The 21,377-nt window shown below is 38.0% G+C and overlaps 1 protein-coding gene and 2 long non-coding RNA genes across 4 annotated transcripts; 1 reads left to right on the plus strand and 2 right to left on the minus strand.

Moving 5' to 3' along the window:
* Window positions 1-348: 348 nt before the first annotated feature.
* LOC144051072 (uncharacterized) lies at window positions 349-3,413 on the minus strand. Its single transcript, XR_013293992.1, has 4 exons — window positions 2,730-3,413; window positions 1,001-1,349; window positions 608-732; window positions 349-489 (listed from the first exon to the last, which is right to left on the minus strand). It is a non-coding gene; the product is annotated as an uncharacterized LOC144051072 (long non-coding RNA).
* A 94-nt stretch (window positions 3,414-3,507) lies between these two features.
* Window positions 3,508-4,897, minus strand: LOC144051071 (uncharacterized). Its single transcript, XR_013293991.1, has 5 exons — window positions 4,792-4,897; window positions 4,606-4,673; window positions 3,940-3,973; window positions 3,808-3,861; window positions 3,508-3,651 (listed from the first exon to the last, which is right to left on the minus strand). It is a non-coding gene; the product is annotated as an uncharacterized LOC144051071 (long non-coding RNA).
* A 2,663-nt stretch (window positions 4,898-7,560) lies between these two features.
* LOC144051070 (high choriolytic enzyme 1-like) lies at window positions 7,561-14,896 on the plus strand. 2 transcript variants are annotated; one of them, XM_077564845.1, is made up of 12 exons: window positions 7,561-7,943; window positions 8,523-8,668; window positions 10,279-10,422; window positions 10,541-10,608; window positions 11,138-11,171; window positions 11,250-11,303; window positions 11,460-11,609; window positions 12,240-12,369; window positions 13,754-13,932; window positions 14,163-14,244; window positions 14,513-14,637; window positions 14,756-14,896. In XM_077564845.1, coding segments are annotated over exons 4-12 (810 nt in total). In that variant the 5' UTR covers window positions 7,561-7,943; window positions 8,523-8,668; window positions 10,279-10,422; window positions 10,541-10,554; the 3' UTR covers window positions 14,758-14,896. The 2 variants fall into 2 exon arrangements, with proteins under 2 accessions (XP_077420971.1, XP_077420970.1); XM_077564844.1 differs by lacking the exon at window positions 8,523-8,668.
* Window positions 14,897-21,377: the final 6,481 nt, after the last annotated feature.

Here is a 21,377-nt window from a genome sequence, read left to right on the forward strand (position 1 = left end):
ATTCTTCTTCTTTTGGACAAACGCAAGTCTTGTAACGCTTCCCGTGTGTACAAGATTGTTTGAGGAACGAAGCCGGACAGGGACTAAATATAAGCAAACTGAATAGACAGCGAGTAACATCTGGACAAGACACAAGTGGCCGAGGGAGCTGATTGAAAGACACAAGGGATTGGATTGACGAGCACAGGTGGAAACAAAAAACTTAACAGAACACGATATGAACAACAAGACAAAACACAACAGGAAACAAAGTCAAATACAAACGTAAAAAACAAAAACAAGGATGATGAGAAGGAACCTTAATGACAAAAGTAACACAATGACTTCTTTAAAATGTATTGATTTATTTTTTAATTCAAGTATATTTACATTACTGCATTATATAAATAAGTGCCAATGCATTTAAAATTATATGCTGAGTCCTTCAATTTGCTGTCGTGTGACGCACGTATCACTGGTGACCTCAATGGGAACTGTGTCATGAAGTTTCTGATTGGTGAAAACAAAAAACAAAAAAGCAATTAACAGGCTACATTATCTAGTAAAGCAGACGTGTGTTTTACAGCAAGTGTTTCTTCATAAAGTATCAGACAAAGTGTTAACTCACAGCACTCGTAAAGTTTGTTGACACGTGCATAATCATTGGCATTCATCTCTGTCGCAGTGCCAAAACTTGTGACAGAACTATTTCTGGCAACAATGGTTGGTTGTCCATTTTTGCTGAAGTCATTTCTACAAACAACACAATTTAACGTGTGGGTTTTGTCATCAATTTACGTCACCACAATATTAAATTATTATAAAATAAATGTTAGCATCCAATTGCAGATGACCATTCATGTTTTTGAAAAATTTACAAAACAAATGACAATATATATTACATGTACATATTATCTATGGATCAAACATCTGTTGTGAGTGGATGTTAAAAATCAGCAAGTTAAAGGCGTGTACATTGAAATGGATGGGATTTTTTTCATGGTTGGACAGATTTACTCACTTGCCGTAATGCATCACTGAGTCAAAATCATAGGGTGTACCCAAGTTGTTTGTGTTTGAAATCCGAAAGTTTCTTTCCTCACCTGCATACAAGGATAAAGCAAAACAAAACATGGAACTTCATTTAAAATTCTTTCAGTAAGGCGTAATACACATGATAATGTGAATGCCATTCTGACAAAGAGTATCCATCATCCAATTGACAGTCGTCTCTGTCGGATCGGACATGCTCATGATGGAATCCAAGTGCATGGAGAACCTCGTGCTGCACAATGCCTTTGAACACACAACCGTTTTGCTGCAAGGAGATTTTCTGTCCATATACTTGTCGACCAAGGTAGGACCAACACCTGGCACACAAACAAACAAAATCAAGTGATGTCATGATCTCATTGACTTATCTGAATTCTTAAGTTTCAGCAAAATGGAGGGGGATGTAGAAAATACTATATTTAAATCAATGGTTCTTCACTTGAGTTTGTTTGAGCCCCAGATGTTTGGTGAGTCAGTCATTGCCATCATTGGCTGCAGGTGATTACGCTACATTGCTTGGCCTATCTGTGCTCAAGGTTATTTTAGTTATCGAAAAAACTAAAACAAAAATTCCAAAAACAATATCATGAATAAAATAAAATAAAAATGAAAATGCTTCTTAAAAAAAATGAAAATGAACTGAAACTACATTTTATGTTTACAAAACTAACTAAAATTAAGTCTAATTATGGTAAAAAATGTCCTTCATTTTAGGCTTTGGTAATTAATTTAATACATGAGCTTTTGGGGATGATTTCAAATGTGATTTTAAGTATATTTATTTCGATATTAACTGGAATAAAGACGTTTGAAAGTGTGTCGCACAGAAGTAATGTCATCTAGCAGCAGCCAATAGAAAAACTCCTTCAGATGACGTCGCTCCAATTTTGCCTGCTTGACTTTTGATGGCTCGGCTCACCTGTTTTTTCATTTAACTCAGTCCAAATGCGACGCTAGGTAAGAAATGTCTTACTTTTTTTCATTTTACCATGCTGTCTATTAAATATTGCGCAAAAGTAATACACAGTAAAAAAAAAGAAAAAAGATGAAAACTAATACTGAAACTAACTACAGTACAACTAAACTAAAACTCAACATTTAAAAAATTAAAATAAAACTAATGATAACCAACAAAACCACCCTAAAAACTAATTAGAATTAACTGTGAGTAAATGTAAAAAACAAAACTTGAAATGAAATAAAAACTAATTAAAATTTCAAAACTGTAATAATCCTGTCTGTGCTGCCGAGAATTTGGTTTGCTCACTAGTAACTGTTGTGATTGTAAGATGTGTGACTTCTTTATTATTGTAATCCCTTCATAGTGTTGAGCAAAACAAGAAAGTGATCGGTATGTGCAATATGACTTCACATGTCTAATGCAACGTATGGTGTTCCGCAGGGTTCAATTCTGAGGCCTCGGCTGTTTTCATTGCATATGCTGCCCCTGGGTTCTATCTTGAAAAAACAGTGGTGGTTGTTTTAAAGTGTTCTATAAATATCAAGTTGAGTGATGGAAATCAGCATCCTAACTGCATGATTTGCAAAGTTGAGCAATTCTAGTCCATCAACTCAAAGATGGAGGACTTTTTTTGTGTGCACATTAGCTGAAAAACAATAGCATTGACAAAATAAAAACTTCCATGGACGAGTTTGGTCAAGGTCATAGAGTTGCTAAATGCTTATATAATTCTTACCCAGTGGCAGCAGATATGAAGGATATAAAGTTTGTATCATTTTCAGTCTTCTTGTCAAAGCGAATGCAGGTTGTGTGCTCTCCTTTTTTAAACTCTCCCAGGGCTTTTTTTATTGTTCTCTTCTGTTTTCTGGCTGCACACACACACACACACACACACACACACGCACACACACACACACACACACACACACACACTCATTGATCAAAGTGCTACTTAAAGTAACCCTTTAAGGATGAGTCACTTTGTCACTAAACTAAAATTTCTTTGACATAAAAGCTAATCTTACAGTGGACAAAATTTGAGCTCATCAATGGACTCTTATATAAAAATAATTGTCAAAATATGACGATTCATTTTTTTAAATGAGCTTTTCTAAAATATATATATCCTGATGTTAAATACGGTAGTATTATTCATGATTCTATGCAGTGTGCGGTCATTTAATTTGAAGTTTCTGAAGTGGGATTGGTCTCAACACATGTCCCATTGTTTATTTAGCTGGAAAGGACCCAATGCCAGATACATCAGCTTATGGTAAGCTTGATCATTTATCACTTTTACACTTAACACTGAGGTCATAGTGCCCCATTACAAAGCCACTTCTGGGGTCCAAACCCTGTTTGGGTATGGGGAAAAAAAGGGGCTTTGTATGGATGGGCATCTAGTGTTCAAATCATGCCAAACAAATCATTTGACGGACTTTCTTTGGCGACCCCTAATGAGAACAAATATGACAACAATAACAGCGGAGGGTTACATTATGACTTGCTGAACACATTGGAGATTTCATAGGGGATTTTGACATTCCTTCCGGTTTTAGGCCATTTACATCCCGCCCTGGTGCAGGGGACAGCATTCCTCAAAATACCATCATCATTGTCCGTGTTAACCATAATGTCCCCGTGTATCAGGTGGGCGGCTGTAGAATGACAGACAACAAATATTCAGACAGTGAGGTATGTCATGTTTAACAGACAGTGTCGTTCAAACTGTCATTAGGTCAATATTTCCATAATATGTCCGCAAAATTCTGCCTTTCATTGACATGTTTTATTTTTCAAATGAAAATACTTACTTGAGGTAACATTTGCATTTGCTTTTTCAATTTTCACAAAAGTCCCAGATTCTTCTGGAAAAATAACGACAACAAAATGCAGTCACAAAGAAGCACTATAACAGTTGTACAGTTCCATATGATTTTACGTACCAGTTGTCGTTCTGCTTTTTCTATTTATTGCGACCTTAAACAAACAAACACACAAAAGATAAATCAGTTTTTAAATGTTGTTTTCATGGCTGTTTCATCCTAGTTCTTCAGCTCACAGATCACTCTGGTGTATTGTAACAACATGAGGCTCTCAACAATGGCATTAACAGTAAAGCTTGAGTGAAAAAGACGGACCAGTTGCAGAAGATAAAAAAAAAAAAGGGAACTCTATAGGCACTTAAGTAGTTTTGCGTTCATTTTTTATGGAAAGGCATATAAAGCAACAGGAAAAAAATCCTATAGATCCAAAGATGGAATTAGAATGTTCAGAACGTTCGCACGTTGTAAATCATGAATGTTCATTTCATAACCGTAAATACTTTTTGGCATTAAAAGTTTGAAAAATATTAATGTACTAAGATTTATTTTTTCTTAGTAACAACACGATTTCAATGATAACAACTTCCAATAATTAAAATACTCATATTAGCAAAACAAATAAATGTGTCTAACGTCTTCACTGTCATTAAACAAATGATATGAAATCAACCCATACATACATTGCAAATACAATGCAAAAAGTTTAACTTAAACTTTGAAAACACCAAAATCCTATTGTTATCTACTGCTAAACTGTTTATTATGGGTTTGTAAACTTGATCTTACTGGAGAAACAGATGCAACAGACAGGAGCAGAACAGTGATGACAATTGGCGTCATGGTGTTGCTGTTGTCTAAAAATGAAGAAAAAAATTAAAACAAAACTGAAGGCAAATCGTTAAAAGTGTGTAAGTATGTGTGAGAGAGAATTTGAAGTCAAAACAATGCAGGTAACAAAGGAGTAATACTTACCAGTGCTGCCAGGTGTGCTTTTGGTAACTGGTGCTTCATCTCATTTTATAGTTTGGACATAGGGTGTGTGTATTCCATCGCCTCAAATCAAGCCCTTATATGGAAGTTTCCATGGTTTGTTGTAAGGAATAATGACACTTGAGGCTGGACTGAATCAATAACAATAACAAGACAATAACAACTAAAGGTGTGTGTGTGTGTGTGTGTGTGTGTATGTATATATGATATATACTTGTGTATATACAGTATATACAGTATATACACACAAGTATAAATCATATATATATATATATATATATATATATATATATATATATATTTATATTGATCTTTTCTTTCTTCAATTATTATTTTTGTGAATTGGTGAATTCTCTGCGTTGTCATTGGTTCTAAATGCAGAGAATGTCATTAAGGGTAGTAAATGAATAATGCCATGAACTCCATTGTACAAGTCATTGTGGGGCGGCATGGCTCAGTTTGCCCATTTCGAAGAATCCTTGAGTAATGTACTGAACCTCCAGTAGGTGAATGCGATGTTAGTGTGCAGTGCTTTGAGGGCCTGAACAGGTGGAAAAGCGCAATACAAGTGAAAGACCATTTACTATTGAATCTCCCATCCAGCATATTACTACGAATTGCTTGGTGGAAAAATTGTGGTTGTCTGCCACCATGCATTTTTAATTTGTAAGTGAATTTGAAAAACTGAAAGGGAAAAAACATCATTAAAGAGTTCCTTCTACTCTATTGTTCCAGATTGACACCTAAAATGATGACTAATATTCTGGGCTGAAAGGAATTTGGTGCTCTACTGTAAGGTGCAATTTACTTGTCATTTGAAGAAAGGCTTATTATTTAGTTTTTTTCCGTGTTGTGCAGTTGGGCAATTATCATCTCGAGAAAATATAATATTGTTTTGGCAGGTCAACGTTTTGTAATATTTGCAAACAGTAGGCGCTAGCGTCCTTCCGGTGTTGGAAACTTGTGCCTGGGTGTGTTTTGCATTACATAACATCATCTCTTTGTCTTTCTTCTTGCCTAAGAAGAACGAGGAAGAGGTGATGTTAGGAGTATAGCCAGAAACGTTTCAAGTTGGTGGCCAGGGTGACACAACATTTCACTGAGCGGCATTCATGCGTGCATGCATGTGTATGTTCATCTGCTCGCAATCCACGCTGAAACTGACAAGTCATTGTTTATCATATCATCCACAGTCTTTAATTTCATGAAATAAAATGCACATATATATATATATATAGAAACCTATATACCACATAATACAACACATTTTTGCGGCGCTTCATTTACTAGCTATTTTATTTATTATTCATTGCTTTGCTGTTGTGTACTACCTTATAATCTACTTCTATCTCAATCACTGATTGGCTAGATAACATCCAATCAGTGATCAATTATCACCAGCGGCCGACACCACTTTGCATATATTGCAATTGATGGTCCATTCATTGAAATCACCTCTAAAAATCACAATGACACAAAAATCTGTTAATTCCTCACAATTCTAAATGTTGAACAAGACTGGTATACATATGTGTGAATTTTAGTTCATGAAACCATGACTCTGGATGGTATGAGAAAAAATGACTTCTCAGCCATGGGGTTTGCTTCCTATGGTGTGAAAGTAATGATCTAGTGATTGACATTGGCTGTAAAAATTGATGTGAGCGATGGTGAGATGAAACCCCATGAGTATCAATTTTACAGTCAAATGTGTCCGCACATACTGACTTTTTGTCATGATTCATTTACTGTATGGCTTCATCAAACAAATATGTCATGTTTCAAAAGCCAAACATAGCTTTACATTATAACAAACAATCAATAAAGCAAAAAGTTGACTCCTAAAAAATGATTACCGTGAGAGGCTTTTGAAACAGGGTACCATGGAAGCAAAGTCAGAAGCCCTAACCACTTAGCTATACAGCCACATGACAAGTTTGATGTTTTAAATACTTTTAACGTTACATCGGCCTATCATTTAAGATCAAAAATTAGCAGTCCAGGTTTTGGGAAGTCTCTTCTATAAATGAAAATTACTTCCAGTGCCCAAATTTATTTTGCTCGAATATCAGTGTTTCCTGTGACAAGCGAGAAAAAGGAAATGGAAACCTGAGAAGTGCCAATTCGAAGAAGTTGGAGCTTAATTACTTCTCTAATCAGCAACTCTGTAAAATAACACCTAGTTTGGGGAACAACTTAAATCTGAAAATATTACCATTACACTTCGGGAGTTGAAATCTGCTCCCAAAAATCTCAGCCTGATTTTTTTACTTACAGGGTGATTAAAAAAAGAATACGCCAAAAATCAACATGCAATATTTCAAAAATTCAAAACAATCGAAAACTCAAGCTTGGACACTTGTTGTACGTGCCTTCAAGTTTTGATTTCATGCTTCACACGTCGCCAATGTGGCTACCACCGGCAGCACAGACAACATCAAGTCGATATGAGAATTCCTCTCAAACGTGATTCAGGAAGTCATAGTCCACCATGTTGATTCTGCAGCTGTTATTCGATGATTCATTTTTCAACAAGTTGGAGCACCGCCCCATTAACATCTTGGGGTTCAAGCTTATCAGCGCTGACTTGGTAGGTAAGGTGCTACAGACCTCGCTCTTTACTCATGGCCTGCCAGATACCTAGACCTCACTGTATGTGACTTTTTCATGTTGTTGGGGCGGTTGTAGGTGCTGAATATGTTAGACAAAGACAAAGTTGATGTTCCAACACTTCCAGCAAATATCGATGACATGAAAGATCAAATAACAGCTATAATCAACAATACGGTGAACTGCAACTGTCATGATTGGGGTCAGCTGTTTCTGCTTCCCCTTCAGTTACCGGGGAAACAGCTGGAGGGCGGAGCCCGCGAAACACACCTGCTGCTCATCAATCCATCAGGCCAGGATAAAAGCCTGCCAGGAGCAGCAAGAAGTGTCGGGTTATTACTCCGAGAGGCTATGCACCTGACCCGACTGGTTACGCATCTACAAGAAGCTAATCCTGATTCCTATGTCTTGTTTTTGTCCGCTCTTGAGCGTGGATTAAAACTACATTATCCACATTCCTGCCGTGGCTCTCCTACGTTCCTGCATTTGGGTCCTCCACTCACACATCGTTACGACATTCTGAGGTTTGGGAGGAATTCTCATATCGGCTTGATGTTGTCTGTGCAATAAGTTGAAATATAGATTTTTGTGCATTTATTTTCAAAAAGAAAATAATATAGGCCAGGTAGTAAGCCCTCTCGCACATGCTGTTATTGTACAAAATTTGAAGTGAAGCTCAGCCAAAGCCCACTTATTGCCCATATTTAATTTTGCCCATCTACTGCCCACCCAAGTGGGGCCCAACAAAGAAGCCCACTCCCAGCCAATGCCCAACTAGACCAAGTGGTGCCCATATGAAGAAATGAAATATCCAAAACCTGCAGGGCTCCGGCCCTCAAGGACCAGATCTCGTCATCCCTGATCTAAACTTTCCGCATATCCATCCTTGTTTATTGAAAAAATATTGTTTTTAAATAAAAATGAATAAGCTCTTTATTTTACCTCCGTATTTCACATTTTCACTTGTTGCATAAGCACAAAGTAGCACAGAACAATTCATGTTAAAACACTCTTCAAATATATATATTTTTTTATTCAGAGCATGATTTAAACCCAACCATTTTATTGCACGCACCAAGCATGTTATACATTTTTCTGTCCAGATGATGGCGCAGTCGAGGAAATGAATCATCTTGAAGCCCCGACGTGTGTGTTAAAGCATTGCCTGCAGGGCTTGGCTGCTTTATGGGGCTTCATTTTGCCATCACGACTTTTGAAACATGACATATTTGTTTGATGAAGCCATACAGTAAATGAATCATGATAAAAATTCAGTATGTGCGGACACATTTGACTGTAAAATTGATACTCATGGGGTTTCATCTCACCATCGCTCACATCAATTTTTACAGCCAATGTCAATCACTAAATCATTACTTTCACACCATAGGAGGCAAACCCCATTCTCATACCATCCAGAGTCATGGTTTCATGAACTAAAATTCACACATATGTATACCAGTCTTGTTCAACATTTAGAATTGTGAGGAATTAACAGATTTTTGTGTCATTGTGATTTTTAGAGGTGATTTCAATGAATGGACCATCAATTGCAATATATGCAAAGTGGTGTCGGCCGCTGGTGATAATTGATCACTGATTGGCTAGATAACATCCAATCAGTGGATGAAATCAGTGATTGAGATAGAAGTAGATTATAAGGTAGTACACAACAGCAAAGCAATGAATAATAAATAAAATAGCTAGTAAATGAAGCGCCGCAAAAATGTGTTGTATTATGTGGTATATAGGTTTCTATATATATATATGTGCATTTTATTTCATGAAATTAAAGACTGTGGATGATATGATAAACAATGACTTGTCAGTTTCAGCGTGGATTGCGAGCAGATGAACATACACATGCATGCCCGCATGAATGCCGCTCAGTGAAATGTTGTGTCACCCTGGCCACCAACTTGAAACGTTTCTGGCTATACTCCTAACATCACCTCTTCCTCGTTCTTCTTAGGCAAGAAGAAAGACAAAGAGATGATGTTATGTAATGCAAAACACACCCAGGCACAAGTTTCCAACACCGGAAGGACGCTAGCGCCTACTGTTTGCAAATATTACAAAACGTTGACCTGCCAAAACAATATTATATTTTCTCGAGATGATAATTGCCCAACTGCACAACACGGAAAAAAACTAAATAATAAGCCTTTCTTCAAATGACAAGTAAATTGCACCTTACAGTAGAGCACCAAATTCCTTTCAGCCCAGAATATTAGTCATCATTTTAGGTGTCAATCTGGAACAATAGAGTAGAAGGAACTCTTTAATGATGTTTTTTCCCTTTCAGTTTTTCAAATTCACTTACAAATTAAAAATGCATGGTGGCAGACAACCACAATTTTTCCACCAAGCAATTCGTAGTAATATGCTGGATGGGAGATTCAATAGTAAATGGTCTTTCATTTGTATTGCGCTTTTCCACCTGTTCAGGCCCTCAAAGCACTGCACACTAACATCGCATTCACCTACTGGAGGTTCAGTACATTACTCAAGGATTCTTCGAAATGGGCAAACTGAGCCATGCCGCCCCACAATGACTTGTACAATGGAGTTCATGGCATTATTCATTTACTACCCTTAATGACATTCTCTGCATTTAGAACCAATGACAACGCAGAGAATTCACCAATTCACAAAAATAATAATTGAAGAAAGAAAAGATCAATATTTATATATATATATATATATATATATATATATATATATATATATATGATTTATACTTGTGTGTATATATATATATACACAAGTATATATCATATATACATACACACACACACGCACACACACACACAAACCTTTAGTTGTTATTGTCTTGTTATTGTTATTGATTCATTCCAGCCTCAAGTCTCATTATTCCTTACAACAAACCATGGAAACTTCCATATAAGGGCTTGATTTGAGGCGATGGAATACACACACCCTATGTCCAAACTATAAAATGAGATGAAGCACCAGTTACCAAAAGCACACCTGGCAGCACTGGTAAGTATTACTCCTTTGTTACCTGCATTGTTTTGACTTCAAATTCTCTCTCACACATACTTAAACACTTTTAACGATTTGCCTTCAGTTTTGTTTTAATTTTTTTCTTCATTTTTAGACAACAGCAACACCATGACGCCAATTGTCATCACTGTTCTGCTCCTGTCTGTTGCATCTGTTTCTCCAGTAAGATCAAGTTTACAAACCCATAATAAACAGTTTAGCAGTAGATAATTATAGGATTTGGTGTTTTCAAAGTTTAAGTTAAACTTTTTGCATTGTATTTGCAATGTATGTATGGGTTGATTTCATATCATTTGTTTAATGACAGTGAAGACATAAGACACATTTATTTGTTTTGCTAATATGACTATATGAATTTTTGGCCGTTGTTATCATTGAAATTGTGTTGTTACTAAGAAAAAATAAATCTCAAGTACATTAATATTTTTCACACTTTTAATGCCAAAAAGTATTTACTGTTATGAAATGAACATTCATGATTTACGTGTGAACGTTCTGAACATTCTAATTCCATCTTTGGATCCATAGGATTTTTCTCCTGTCACTCAAGCTTTACCGTTAATGCCATTGTTGAGAGCCTCATTATGTTGTTACAATACACCAGAGGGATCTGTGAGCTAAATAACTAGGATGAAACAGCCATGAAAACCAAGATTTAAAAACTGATTTATCTTTTGTTTGTTTGTTTAAGGTCGCAATAAATAGAAAAAGCAGAACGACAACTGGTACGTAAAATCATATGGAACTGTACTACTGTTATAGTGCTTCTTTGTGACTGCATTTTGTTGTCGTTATTTTTCCAGAAGAATCTGGGACTTTTGTGAAAATTGAAAAGGCAAATGCAAATGTTATCTCAAGTAAGTATTTTCATTTGAAAAATAAAACATGTCAATGAAAGGCAAAATTTTGCAGACATATTATGGAAATGTTGACCTAATGACAGTTTGAACGACACTGTCAGTTAAACATGACATATCTCACTGTCTGAATATTTGTTGTCTGTCATTCTACAGCCGCCCACCTGATACACGGGGACATTATGGTTAACACGGACAATGATGATGGTATTTTGAGGAATGCTGTCCCCTGCACCAGGGCGGGATGTAAATGGCCTAAAACCGGAAGGAAAGTCAAAATCCCCTATGAAATCTCCAATGTGTTCAGTAAGTCATAATGTAACCCTCAGCTGTTATTGTTGTGACATTTGTTCCCATCTGGGGTCGCCAAAGAAAGTCCGTCAAATGATTTGTTTGGCATGATTTGAACACTAGATGCCTATCCATACAAAGCCCCTTTTTTTCCCCATACCCAAACAGGGTTTGGACCCCAGCAGTGGCTTTGTAATGGGGCACTATGACCTCAGTGTTAAGTGTAAAACTGATAAATGATCAAGCTTACCATAAGCTGATGTATCTGGCATTGGGTCCTTTCCAGCTAAATAAACAATGGGACATGTGTTGAGACCAATCCCACTTCAGAAACGTCAAATTAGATGACCGCACACTGCATAGAATCATCAATAATACTACCGTATATACATCAGGATATATAAATTTTAAAAAAGCTATTTTTTAAAAATGAATCGTCATATTTTGACAATTGTTTTTATATAAGATAGTCCATTGATGAGCTCAAATTTTGTCCACTGTAAGATTAGCTTTTATGTCAAAGAAATTTTAGTTTAGTGACAAAGTGACTCATCCTTAAAGGGTTACTTTAAGTAGCACTTTGATCAATGTGTGTGTGTGCGTGTGTGTGTGTGTGTGTGTGTGTGTGTGTGTGTGTGTCTGCAGCCAGAAAACAGAAGAGAACAATAAAAAACGCTCTGAGAGAGTTCAAAAAAGGAGAGCACACAACCTGCATTCGCTTTGTCAAGAAGACTGAAAATGATACAAACTTTATATCCTTCATATCTGACACTGGGTAAGAATTACATAAGCATTTAGCAACTCTATGACCTTGACTACACTCGTTCATGAAAGTTTTTATTTTGTCAATGCTATTGTTTTTCAGCTAATGTGAACACAAAAAAAGTCCTCCATCTTTGAGTTGATGGACTAGAATTGCTCAACTTTGCAAATCATGCAGTTAGGATGCTGATTTCCATCACTTAAACTTGATATTTATAGAACACTTTAAAAAAAAACACCGCTGTTTTTTCAAGATAGAGCCCAGGGGCAGCATATGCAATGAAAACAGCCGAGGCCTCAGAATTGAACCCTGCGGAACACCATACGTTGCATTAGACATGTGAAGTCATATTCCATATATCGATCACTTTCTTGTTTTGCTCAACAGTATGAAGGGATTACAATAATAAATAAGTCACACATCTTACAATCACAACAGTTACTAGTGAGCAAACCAAATTCTCGGCAGCACAGACAGGGTTATTACAGTTTTGGAATTTTAGTTAGTTTTTATTTCATTTCAAGTTTTGTTTTTTACATTTACTCGCAGTTAATTCTAATTAGTTTTCAGGGTGGTTCTTTTGGTTATCATTAGTTGTATTTAATTTTTTTTAAATGTTGAGTTTTAGTTTAGTTGTACTGTAGTTAGTTTCAGTATTAGTTTTCATCTTTTTTTTTTTTTTACTGTTTATTACTTTTGCGCAATATTTAATAAACAGCATGGTAAGATGAAAAAAGGTAACACATTTCTTACCTAGCGTTGCATTTGGACTGAGTTAAATGAAAAAAACAGGTGAGCCAAGCCATCAAAAGTCAAGCAGGCAAAATTGGAGCGACGTTATCTAAAGGTGTTTTTCTATTGGCTGCTGCTAGATGACATTACTAATGTGTGACACACTTTCAAACGTCTTTATTCCAGTTAATATCGAAAAAAATATACTTAAAATCACATTTGAAATCATCCCCAAAAGCTCATGTATTAAATTAATTACCAAAGCCTAAAATGAAGGACATTTTTTTTTACCATAATTATACTTAATTTTAGTTAGTTTTGTAAACATAAAATGTAGTTTCAGTTCATTTTCATTCTTTTAAGAAGCATTTTCATTTTTAATTTATTTTATTAATGATATTGTTTTTGGAATTTTTGTTTTAGTTTTTTCGATAACTAAAATAACCTTGAGCACAGATAGGCCAAGCAATGTAGCGTGATCACCTGCAGCCAATGATGGCAATTACTGACTCACCAAACATCTGGGGCTCGAACAAACCCAAGTGAAGAACCATTGATTTAAATATAGTATTTTCTACATCCCCCTCCATTTTGCTGAAACTTAAGATTTCAGATAAGTCAATGAGATCATGACATCACTTGATTTTGTTTGTTTGTGTGCCAGATGTTGGTCCTACCTTGGTCGACAAGTATATGGACAGCAAATCTCCTTGCAGCAAAACGGTTGTGTGTTCAAAGACATTGTGCAGCACGAGGTTCTCCATGCACTTGGATTCCATCATGAGCACGTCCGATCCGACAGAGACGACAACGTCATCATTAATTTTCAGAACATTCAACCAGGTCAGCTTGTCAACATATCTTGTACAGAACTAGTACTGGAAGCACTTGAGAGCATATTTAAAATGGCTCCGGATATTTGCTGGTGTAAAGTAACCACTTCACGCTTACTGTCAATTGGATGATGGATACTTTTTGTCAGAATGGCATTCACATTATCATGTCTATTACGTCTTACTGAAAGAATTTTAAATGAAGTTCCATGTTTTGTTTTGCTTTATCCTTGTATGCAGGTGCGGAAAGAAACTTTCGGATTTCAAACACAAACAACTTGGGTACACCCTATGATTTTGACTCAGTGATGCATTACGGCAAGTGAGTAAATCTGTCCAACCATGAAAAAACTCCCATCCATTTCTATGTACACGCCTTTAACTTGCTGTTTTCTAACATCCACTCACAACAGATGTTTGATCCATCGATAAAATGTACATGTAATATATATTGTAATTTGTTTTGTAAAATTTTCAAAAACATGAATGGTCATCTGCAATGGGATGCTAACATTTATTTTATAATAATTTAATATTGTGGTGACGTAAATTGATGACAAAACCCACACGTTAAATTGTGTTGTTTGTAGAAATGACTTCAGCAAAAATGGACAACCAACCATAGTTGCCAGAAATAGTTCTGTCACAAGTTTTGGCACTGCGACAGAGATGAATGCCAATGATTATGCACGTGTCAACAAACTTTACGAGTGCTGTGAGTTAACACTTTGTCTGATACTTTATGAAGAAACACTTGCTGTAAAACACACGTCTGCTTTACTAGTTAATGTAGCCTGTTAATTGCTTTTTTGTTTTTTGTTTTCACCAATCAGAAACTTCATGACACAGTTCCCATTGAGGTCACCAGTGATATGTGCGTCACACGACAGCAAATTGAAGGACTCAGCATATCATTTTAAACGCATAGGCACTTATTTATATAATGCAGTAATGCAATTATACTTGAATTAAAAAATAAATCAATACATTTTAAAGAAGTCATTGTGTGACTTTTGTCATTAAGGTTCCTTCTCATCTTCCTTGTTTTTGTTTTACGTTTGTATTTGACTTTGTTTCCTGTTGTGTTTTGTCTTGTTGTTCATATCTTGTTCTGTTAAGTTTTTTGTTTCCACCTGTGCTCGTCAATCCGATCCCTTGTGTCTTTCAATCAGCTCCCTCGGCCACTTGTGTCTTGTCCAGATGTTCCTCGTTGTCTATTCAGTTTGCTTATATTTAGGCCCCGTCCGGTTTCATTCCTCAAACAATCTTGTACACACGGGAAGCGTTACAAGACTTGCGTGTGTCCAAAAGAAGAAGAATCAGTGAAGACAAACACTTTTTTTTTTTTTTTACTTTATTGCAATCTACAGAACAAACATGGCTTTGCATGTATCGAAACAACATGAAGAAGACGAACACAGGAGAAGTGACAATGGCGGGTGATCCAAGTACAACACCGCTTGTTGAACGTAGGAATAAAGAAGCAAAATATTATGCTGCAAAAGCATAAGCAAGCAAAGGAGGCCGCCAAAACGACTACGACACGGTTATCTGCCATTGTTGATGGCAGACTGCCGGCTCGCTCGCAGTCACGTGAGAATTGGCGCATACGTCATCATTCTACGACAATGCGTCGTCATTGAGCTGCGACCATTACGTCATCACTGGAGGAGTATCCTGTATATGGAGTCCAGACGGACGCATATTGAAATCTTTCCACTCTGGAGCCCGGTTTCAAAAGTGGTCGGTTTCAAGCTCCTAAACCGCGCCATCGTGTGGACAAACGGCCGAAATGGTAAGAAACTTGTGAGGATACATTGAAACGGGCTTTCGTGTGGACGGGGCCTTGGTTCCCTGGTTTCTTTTCTGTCATTGGCTACGTTCACACTGCAGGTCTCAGTGCTTAATTCAGATGTCTGTCTGCTGTCATATGCCTAAAGTGACCCGCGTGCACAGAAGAAGAGACAAACTCATGTTGTGTATACGGAAGTAAATATGTGTGGTCCAGTGTGTCAGGTGCAAAGAATTTCATAATCCCATCGTCGGATCTCATATCTACAGAGGAGCGAGGTGGGAGAAGGTAGAAATAATATTTGTGGAAAAGGAGACGAGCCTTTTCGATCTCCTTGTTGTGAAAGTTGCGTTTCGACAGGGTTCGGAATTGGTCAGAATATGTCGCATTTGTGTTCGAAGTTATTAGTATTTGTCGCCATTATTTATTAAACATTTAAAATTATTTTGCGAACTGATTGTTTCACCAACATGCACATTTGCTCGTAATCCCTTCGTAATTCATCGTAATTTGTCATGAATGTGTCGGCAAAGTTCGTTCCAAGGTCCCAGTCATAAATTCATTCTGACGGCCAAAAACTTTGGTGAGAGAGCACTTGTGTTGAGGCGGCGCACGCTCTGTCTAAAGATGTAAGGCATTAAAATCATATTTCAAAAAACTAAAAACAAAAAGCTAACATATTGTTGCAAATTCCGTTCTAGTATTTCCAGATTTCCACATCTGACATGTACTCATAAATTTTGGTGACAATCAGTCATGTTTCTTTTTTGTTTTGTTTTGTTTTTAACATAAAGTGACATAATGTTTTGTGTCTAGCGACCGGGAGTCATCGCGACGTGAACAATAATAATAATAATACTGCAAATTTAGTTCTAATATTTATTATCATTTATTATCATTAGCACATGTATGCATGAATTTTGGTGACACGTTTTTCATTCATAATGACACCAAAAGGGACCGGTTATTGCGTGTTACCTGCGACTATTTTTTTCTTTCTTTCTCAAAGGAAGAAAAGATGAATAAATTATGCCAATACTTGACAATTTTTATAGCACAATACAGTCCAGTCCTTAACAATTTAGTGAGTTCTTTGTTCATCTTAAGCCTGGTTCACACGACAGAAGAATTGGCCCGATTTTAGCCCCGGATTTCCCCAACAATCGTAAGAACTCGCTGACTCGCAAACGATAATCTTAACAGATAATCCTGCCGTTAAGTGTTGATACCACACACGGCGCATCCCGATATCTGCGCTCGGAAGGACCTCCGACTTGAAATCGGGGATATTCAACATGTTGGATTGTTTTGGCCCGACTTCGCTCCATGTGCGGTGTGCCCCAAGGACAAACCACCGCACAGCCAGTTGACAGTGATGCGCAGCCAATCAGAAAGCGAGCCTGCGAGGAAGCCGGTGCAGATTCCAAAATCAAAACAGCATGACGCAGCAGAAAGTCCGTGCTTGCGCCATTACACTCCTTTGTTAAATTTTATTTAATAATTTTTTTTATATAAGCACACACATACAGCACAAATGAACATACGTACCGTCTTCGGGTAGGACGCGAACCCTTGCCGCCAGCACTAAGGGCAAGTGATGCCTCGCTACCCAGAGCCCATTTAAACTCCTTTAAACAACGGCTTTTCTTTTTATTCTGCTTTTTTGTCTGGAAACGAGGAAGTATCGTGACTGGTCCTGCAATGTTTGTTGACTCGGAAGTCACGTTTAATCTCGAGAGGTTTTGCAAGACTTCCCGTCACTTTCATGAATGAACTCTGCTCGTGTGTGGTCTGTTGATTGTGCAGTGTGGCTTCACACCACACATGGCACGTTCAAAACTGTTACTCCCGTGATTTTTTTCTCTTCACGTGTGTTGTCTCTCACAGTTTGGAAGTCGGCCAACAATTTTAAAATCTTGCCGTGTGAACCAGGCTAAATTGGTCCACCTCTGGCCCATACACGACATACCAATTTCAAATGAAAACTCTGCTGCTGGCCCAGTTCCGGCCCATACACGACAAACTGATATCAAATTTTAAGATGTGCTGCTGGCCCAAACCTGGCCCATGCACTGCATGAAAGGTTGTGTTGTCATGGAGATCTTGTGTCCCATTCACACTCTAAATTGGTAACACACGATTGAATTAAGTTAGTCTAAAGCGAATATATTAAGTTTAATTAATTATGAGTTATTTAAGCTTAATTATTTGGATTGGAGTCACTTTGGATTTGACACAACGTGGCAGATTTAGGACTCAGACGCAGAGATAGGGGTTTGAGGCCAAGGCAGAAATTAACTCTTTGACTGCCAAAAGTTTTCAGAAAAGGGATGCTGTGGGTGCCGGCTGATGTAAGCCTTTTGACTGATCTTTCAAGGTCCACAGAAAATTTTGTGTTTGGACTATGGAAACACACATACTACCGAATGAAAGATTGAAATCTCATCTTTCCTCAGAAAAAAAAGTTTGTTTCTACCTTATTCCGTTTTTTCAGTAATCAACAATAGAAAATGGTTAGTTTCACCCAAATGCTCTGTTTTGAAACAAAATACGGAGAAATCAAGCTTTTTGTGAAACGATATTATTTCATGCACTCTAGTGAATTTGACACCTTTTTTTTTCCCATGAATGATGCCACAAAAACCTAAACAGCGCTTTACTTCTGTAAAACACTACCACCAACAATGAAAAAGTGTTTTTTGATAGCAAAATACGTTTATTTACATTCAACAGTGTAACAATTTGACAAAACAATTTGGCAAACTATTTACAAATGTGTGCAACTGTGGTACTATTTACAATTGTGTGGATGTTTCAACTACAGTTTTTCTTTTTGTGTAACACTCCCCTGCGTGCAAGGAGACGCAGCAGGATTTGCACAACAGATTAGTTTCACTGCGATTGCCCCTTTGCGTGCAGACGCTACACTTTCTTGCCGGCCTTTTTTTCCAGGGAATAGCAAGTATATACTGCAGTGTGTGTTTGGCCATGTTGCCATCAAGTCTACTATCAGGATCATGATACGGTGACGTTACGATGGTGTTACGTCTGGCTTCCTCATGTCCTTCAGTTCCTATACCGGGTGGTTGATCCATCTTATCCACTCCATTCATGGTGGCATCGTAGTCCAGAACCAGTGTCTTCTCCGTGATCAGATTGTACCCACTCCTCCGATGAAAATGCATTGGACTCGGGGTACTCTTCGTCGTCCGATTGAACGTCCGCCTGTGCAGAAGTGCTCGGTTGTGCACCGCGTTTTCCGGCGTTAGCATCGCTAGCTGGTGAGGCTTTATGACGTGATCATAGCCGCCGCGTCAACGCTTCCAACTTCGGCGTCACCATCATCATCATCATCGTCGTCATCAATGTGCTCTTTAGCATTGGTCGATGCTTTTCGTCTTTGAAAAAAATGCTCAAGCGTGAGCTGCTTGCAACCGGTCGCTATTTTCGCTTCCTCAGCCATTCTCCCCTCAACACTCTAGCTCCGCCTCACGTCTTCTACTGACGCCTACCCGATCTTGTCCAAAGAGAGTCATCGCTGCCATCTAGTGCCCAAAAATAGTCATTATACTAACTTGATCTGCTTGATACTTTCAGCACAGCTGGCCAAGGCTTTCCTCCACCCGTTTCCAAAAAAAGTGAACGTCTTTGGGAGTCCTCCGTAGGATTTTACTAAACGTTATTAAATGTTTTTGGCAGTCAAAGAGTTAATAGAACAATGTGAGTGGGAGTGGGCTTTCTTCTCGGTTGTTGTTGGGTGATTGCCTGGTCGGGTGGAGGAGATACGATACCACGTATCACCTTTTTCATGCAGGTGAACTGCAGAAGATGTCCTCTCCGTCACCTTGTGGGGTCCAGTCCACCTGGGCTCAGACCATTTTCGTTTAATAACTTTCAAACATACATATTCACAATCATTTATTTCTGAAGGAGCATCTGGTTGTTTTTTGTTAGTAAATGTTAGTTGTTTGAGTTCTGGAGGTCCTGGAATGTCCTGGAGTCCAGCCTTTGGCTGAGTTTAGTGACATTCGCACATTCATTAACGCAACATGAAGAGCTTGTAGCTAATTCAAATTGATTTGAGCCAATTTTTCTGCCAACAATTATATTTGACTGCCAAAAACGTTAAATAACGTTTAGTAAAATCCTACAGAGGAGCGCCAAAGACGTTAAAAGACGTTCACTAAGTTTTTTTGTTTTTTGGGGGGGAAACGGGTAGAGGAAAGCCTTGGTCAGCTGTGCTGAAAGTATCAAGCAGATCTAGTTAGTATAATGCCTATTTTTGGCCCCTAGATGGCAGCGATGACTCTCTTACGCCTACCCAATCTCACAAGATTGGGTAGGCGTCAGTAGAAGATGTGAGGCGGAGCTAGAGTGTTGAGGGGACAATGGCTGAGGAAGCCATAATGGTGGCCGGTTGCAAGCAGCTAACGCTTGAGCATTTTTTTCAAAGACGAAAAGCATCGACCAATGCTAAAGAGCACATTGATGACGACGATGATTATGATGGTGACTCTGAGGTTGACGCCGAAGTTGGAAGCGTTGACGCGGCGGCTATGATCACGTCTGAAGGGGAAAAAAAACATGGTTTGATATGTCCTCATGTAACCTCTTATGTAAAAATATGTTGTTGTCCTGAACTGTTGTGTGAATCCTGGTGCCCAACAATTTGTAAATAAAGGGCGGGAACTCTTCCTTGTTTATACTACAGTTTTCCCTGCTTCGCAAAACATGCTTTCGAAAGTGTCTGAGAAAGGGCTTGGCTAGCCCGGTTTCCCACGCTAACGAATAAAAAACGGAGCGGCACACGGTCCCGACAGAGTCAGCTGCGGAACCCGTACGATTGCCCAGCCGTTTTGCAGCTCGTTCAACCCGGACCGTAGGCTCTTCGGTCTAGTGTCAAAGTAAGCATTGTTTTTTGATCATATTATGCTGCTTAATGTTGTAGTGTATTGATTGCTGTTTGCGGGGAATAAAAGACACCATTTATTCTTTTTTTTTAAATTTTTTTATTTATTTTTTTTTAGCGGGGCAGACGCAGAGAGGCGAGACGCATGCGCGAGATGCTGTGATTATCGCGAGACCTACAGCGAGACCGGGACACCCCAACATGGCAGCGCCCTGCTGCTAAGATAGAACTAGCTCTATTATGCTAAACTAATTTGAGTTTAACCATCATATATCTTGGCTTTTCTCTTTTCTCTTTCATCCGACAGATTTGGAATACCATCCAACGTGGAGGACCTCGAACGCTTCATTGACAGTTATTTTTACAACTGCGCGATGGATGACTCTTCCGTCGAGAAACCGTCTAAAAAAACCCTCTAAAAAGAGAAAGAATGACTCAGCGACGGAAACGGACGACCTAACTACTACGGAGGTCTCGGTCAGTATGCTGGAGTCCATAAATAAAAAGTTAGAGGTCCTCTCCCTAATCTGCGAGGAGGTGAAAGGATTTAAGGTAAGTATGGAATTCCTCAGCCAACAAATAAATGATCTCCAACACAACAATGCCGAGATACACGCTACACTCGTGACTGTTTCAGCCGAGTTAGAAACCATTAAAAAGGAAAATAAAATGCTAAAAGAAACTATTCTGGATGTTCAATCCCGCAGCATGCAGGATAATTTAATATTCTTAGGTATATCCGAGAACACCTCTG

The sequence above is a fragment of the Vanacampus margaritifer genome, chromosome 4, assembly GCF_051991255.1.
Source record: "Vanacampus margaritifer isolate UIUO_Vmar chromosome 4, RoL_Vmar_1.0, whole genome shotgun sequence".
NCBI lineage: Eukaryota > Metazoa > Chordata > Actinopteri > Syngnathiformes > Syngnathidae > Vanacampus > Vanacampus margaritifer.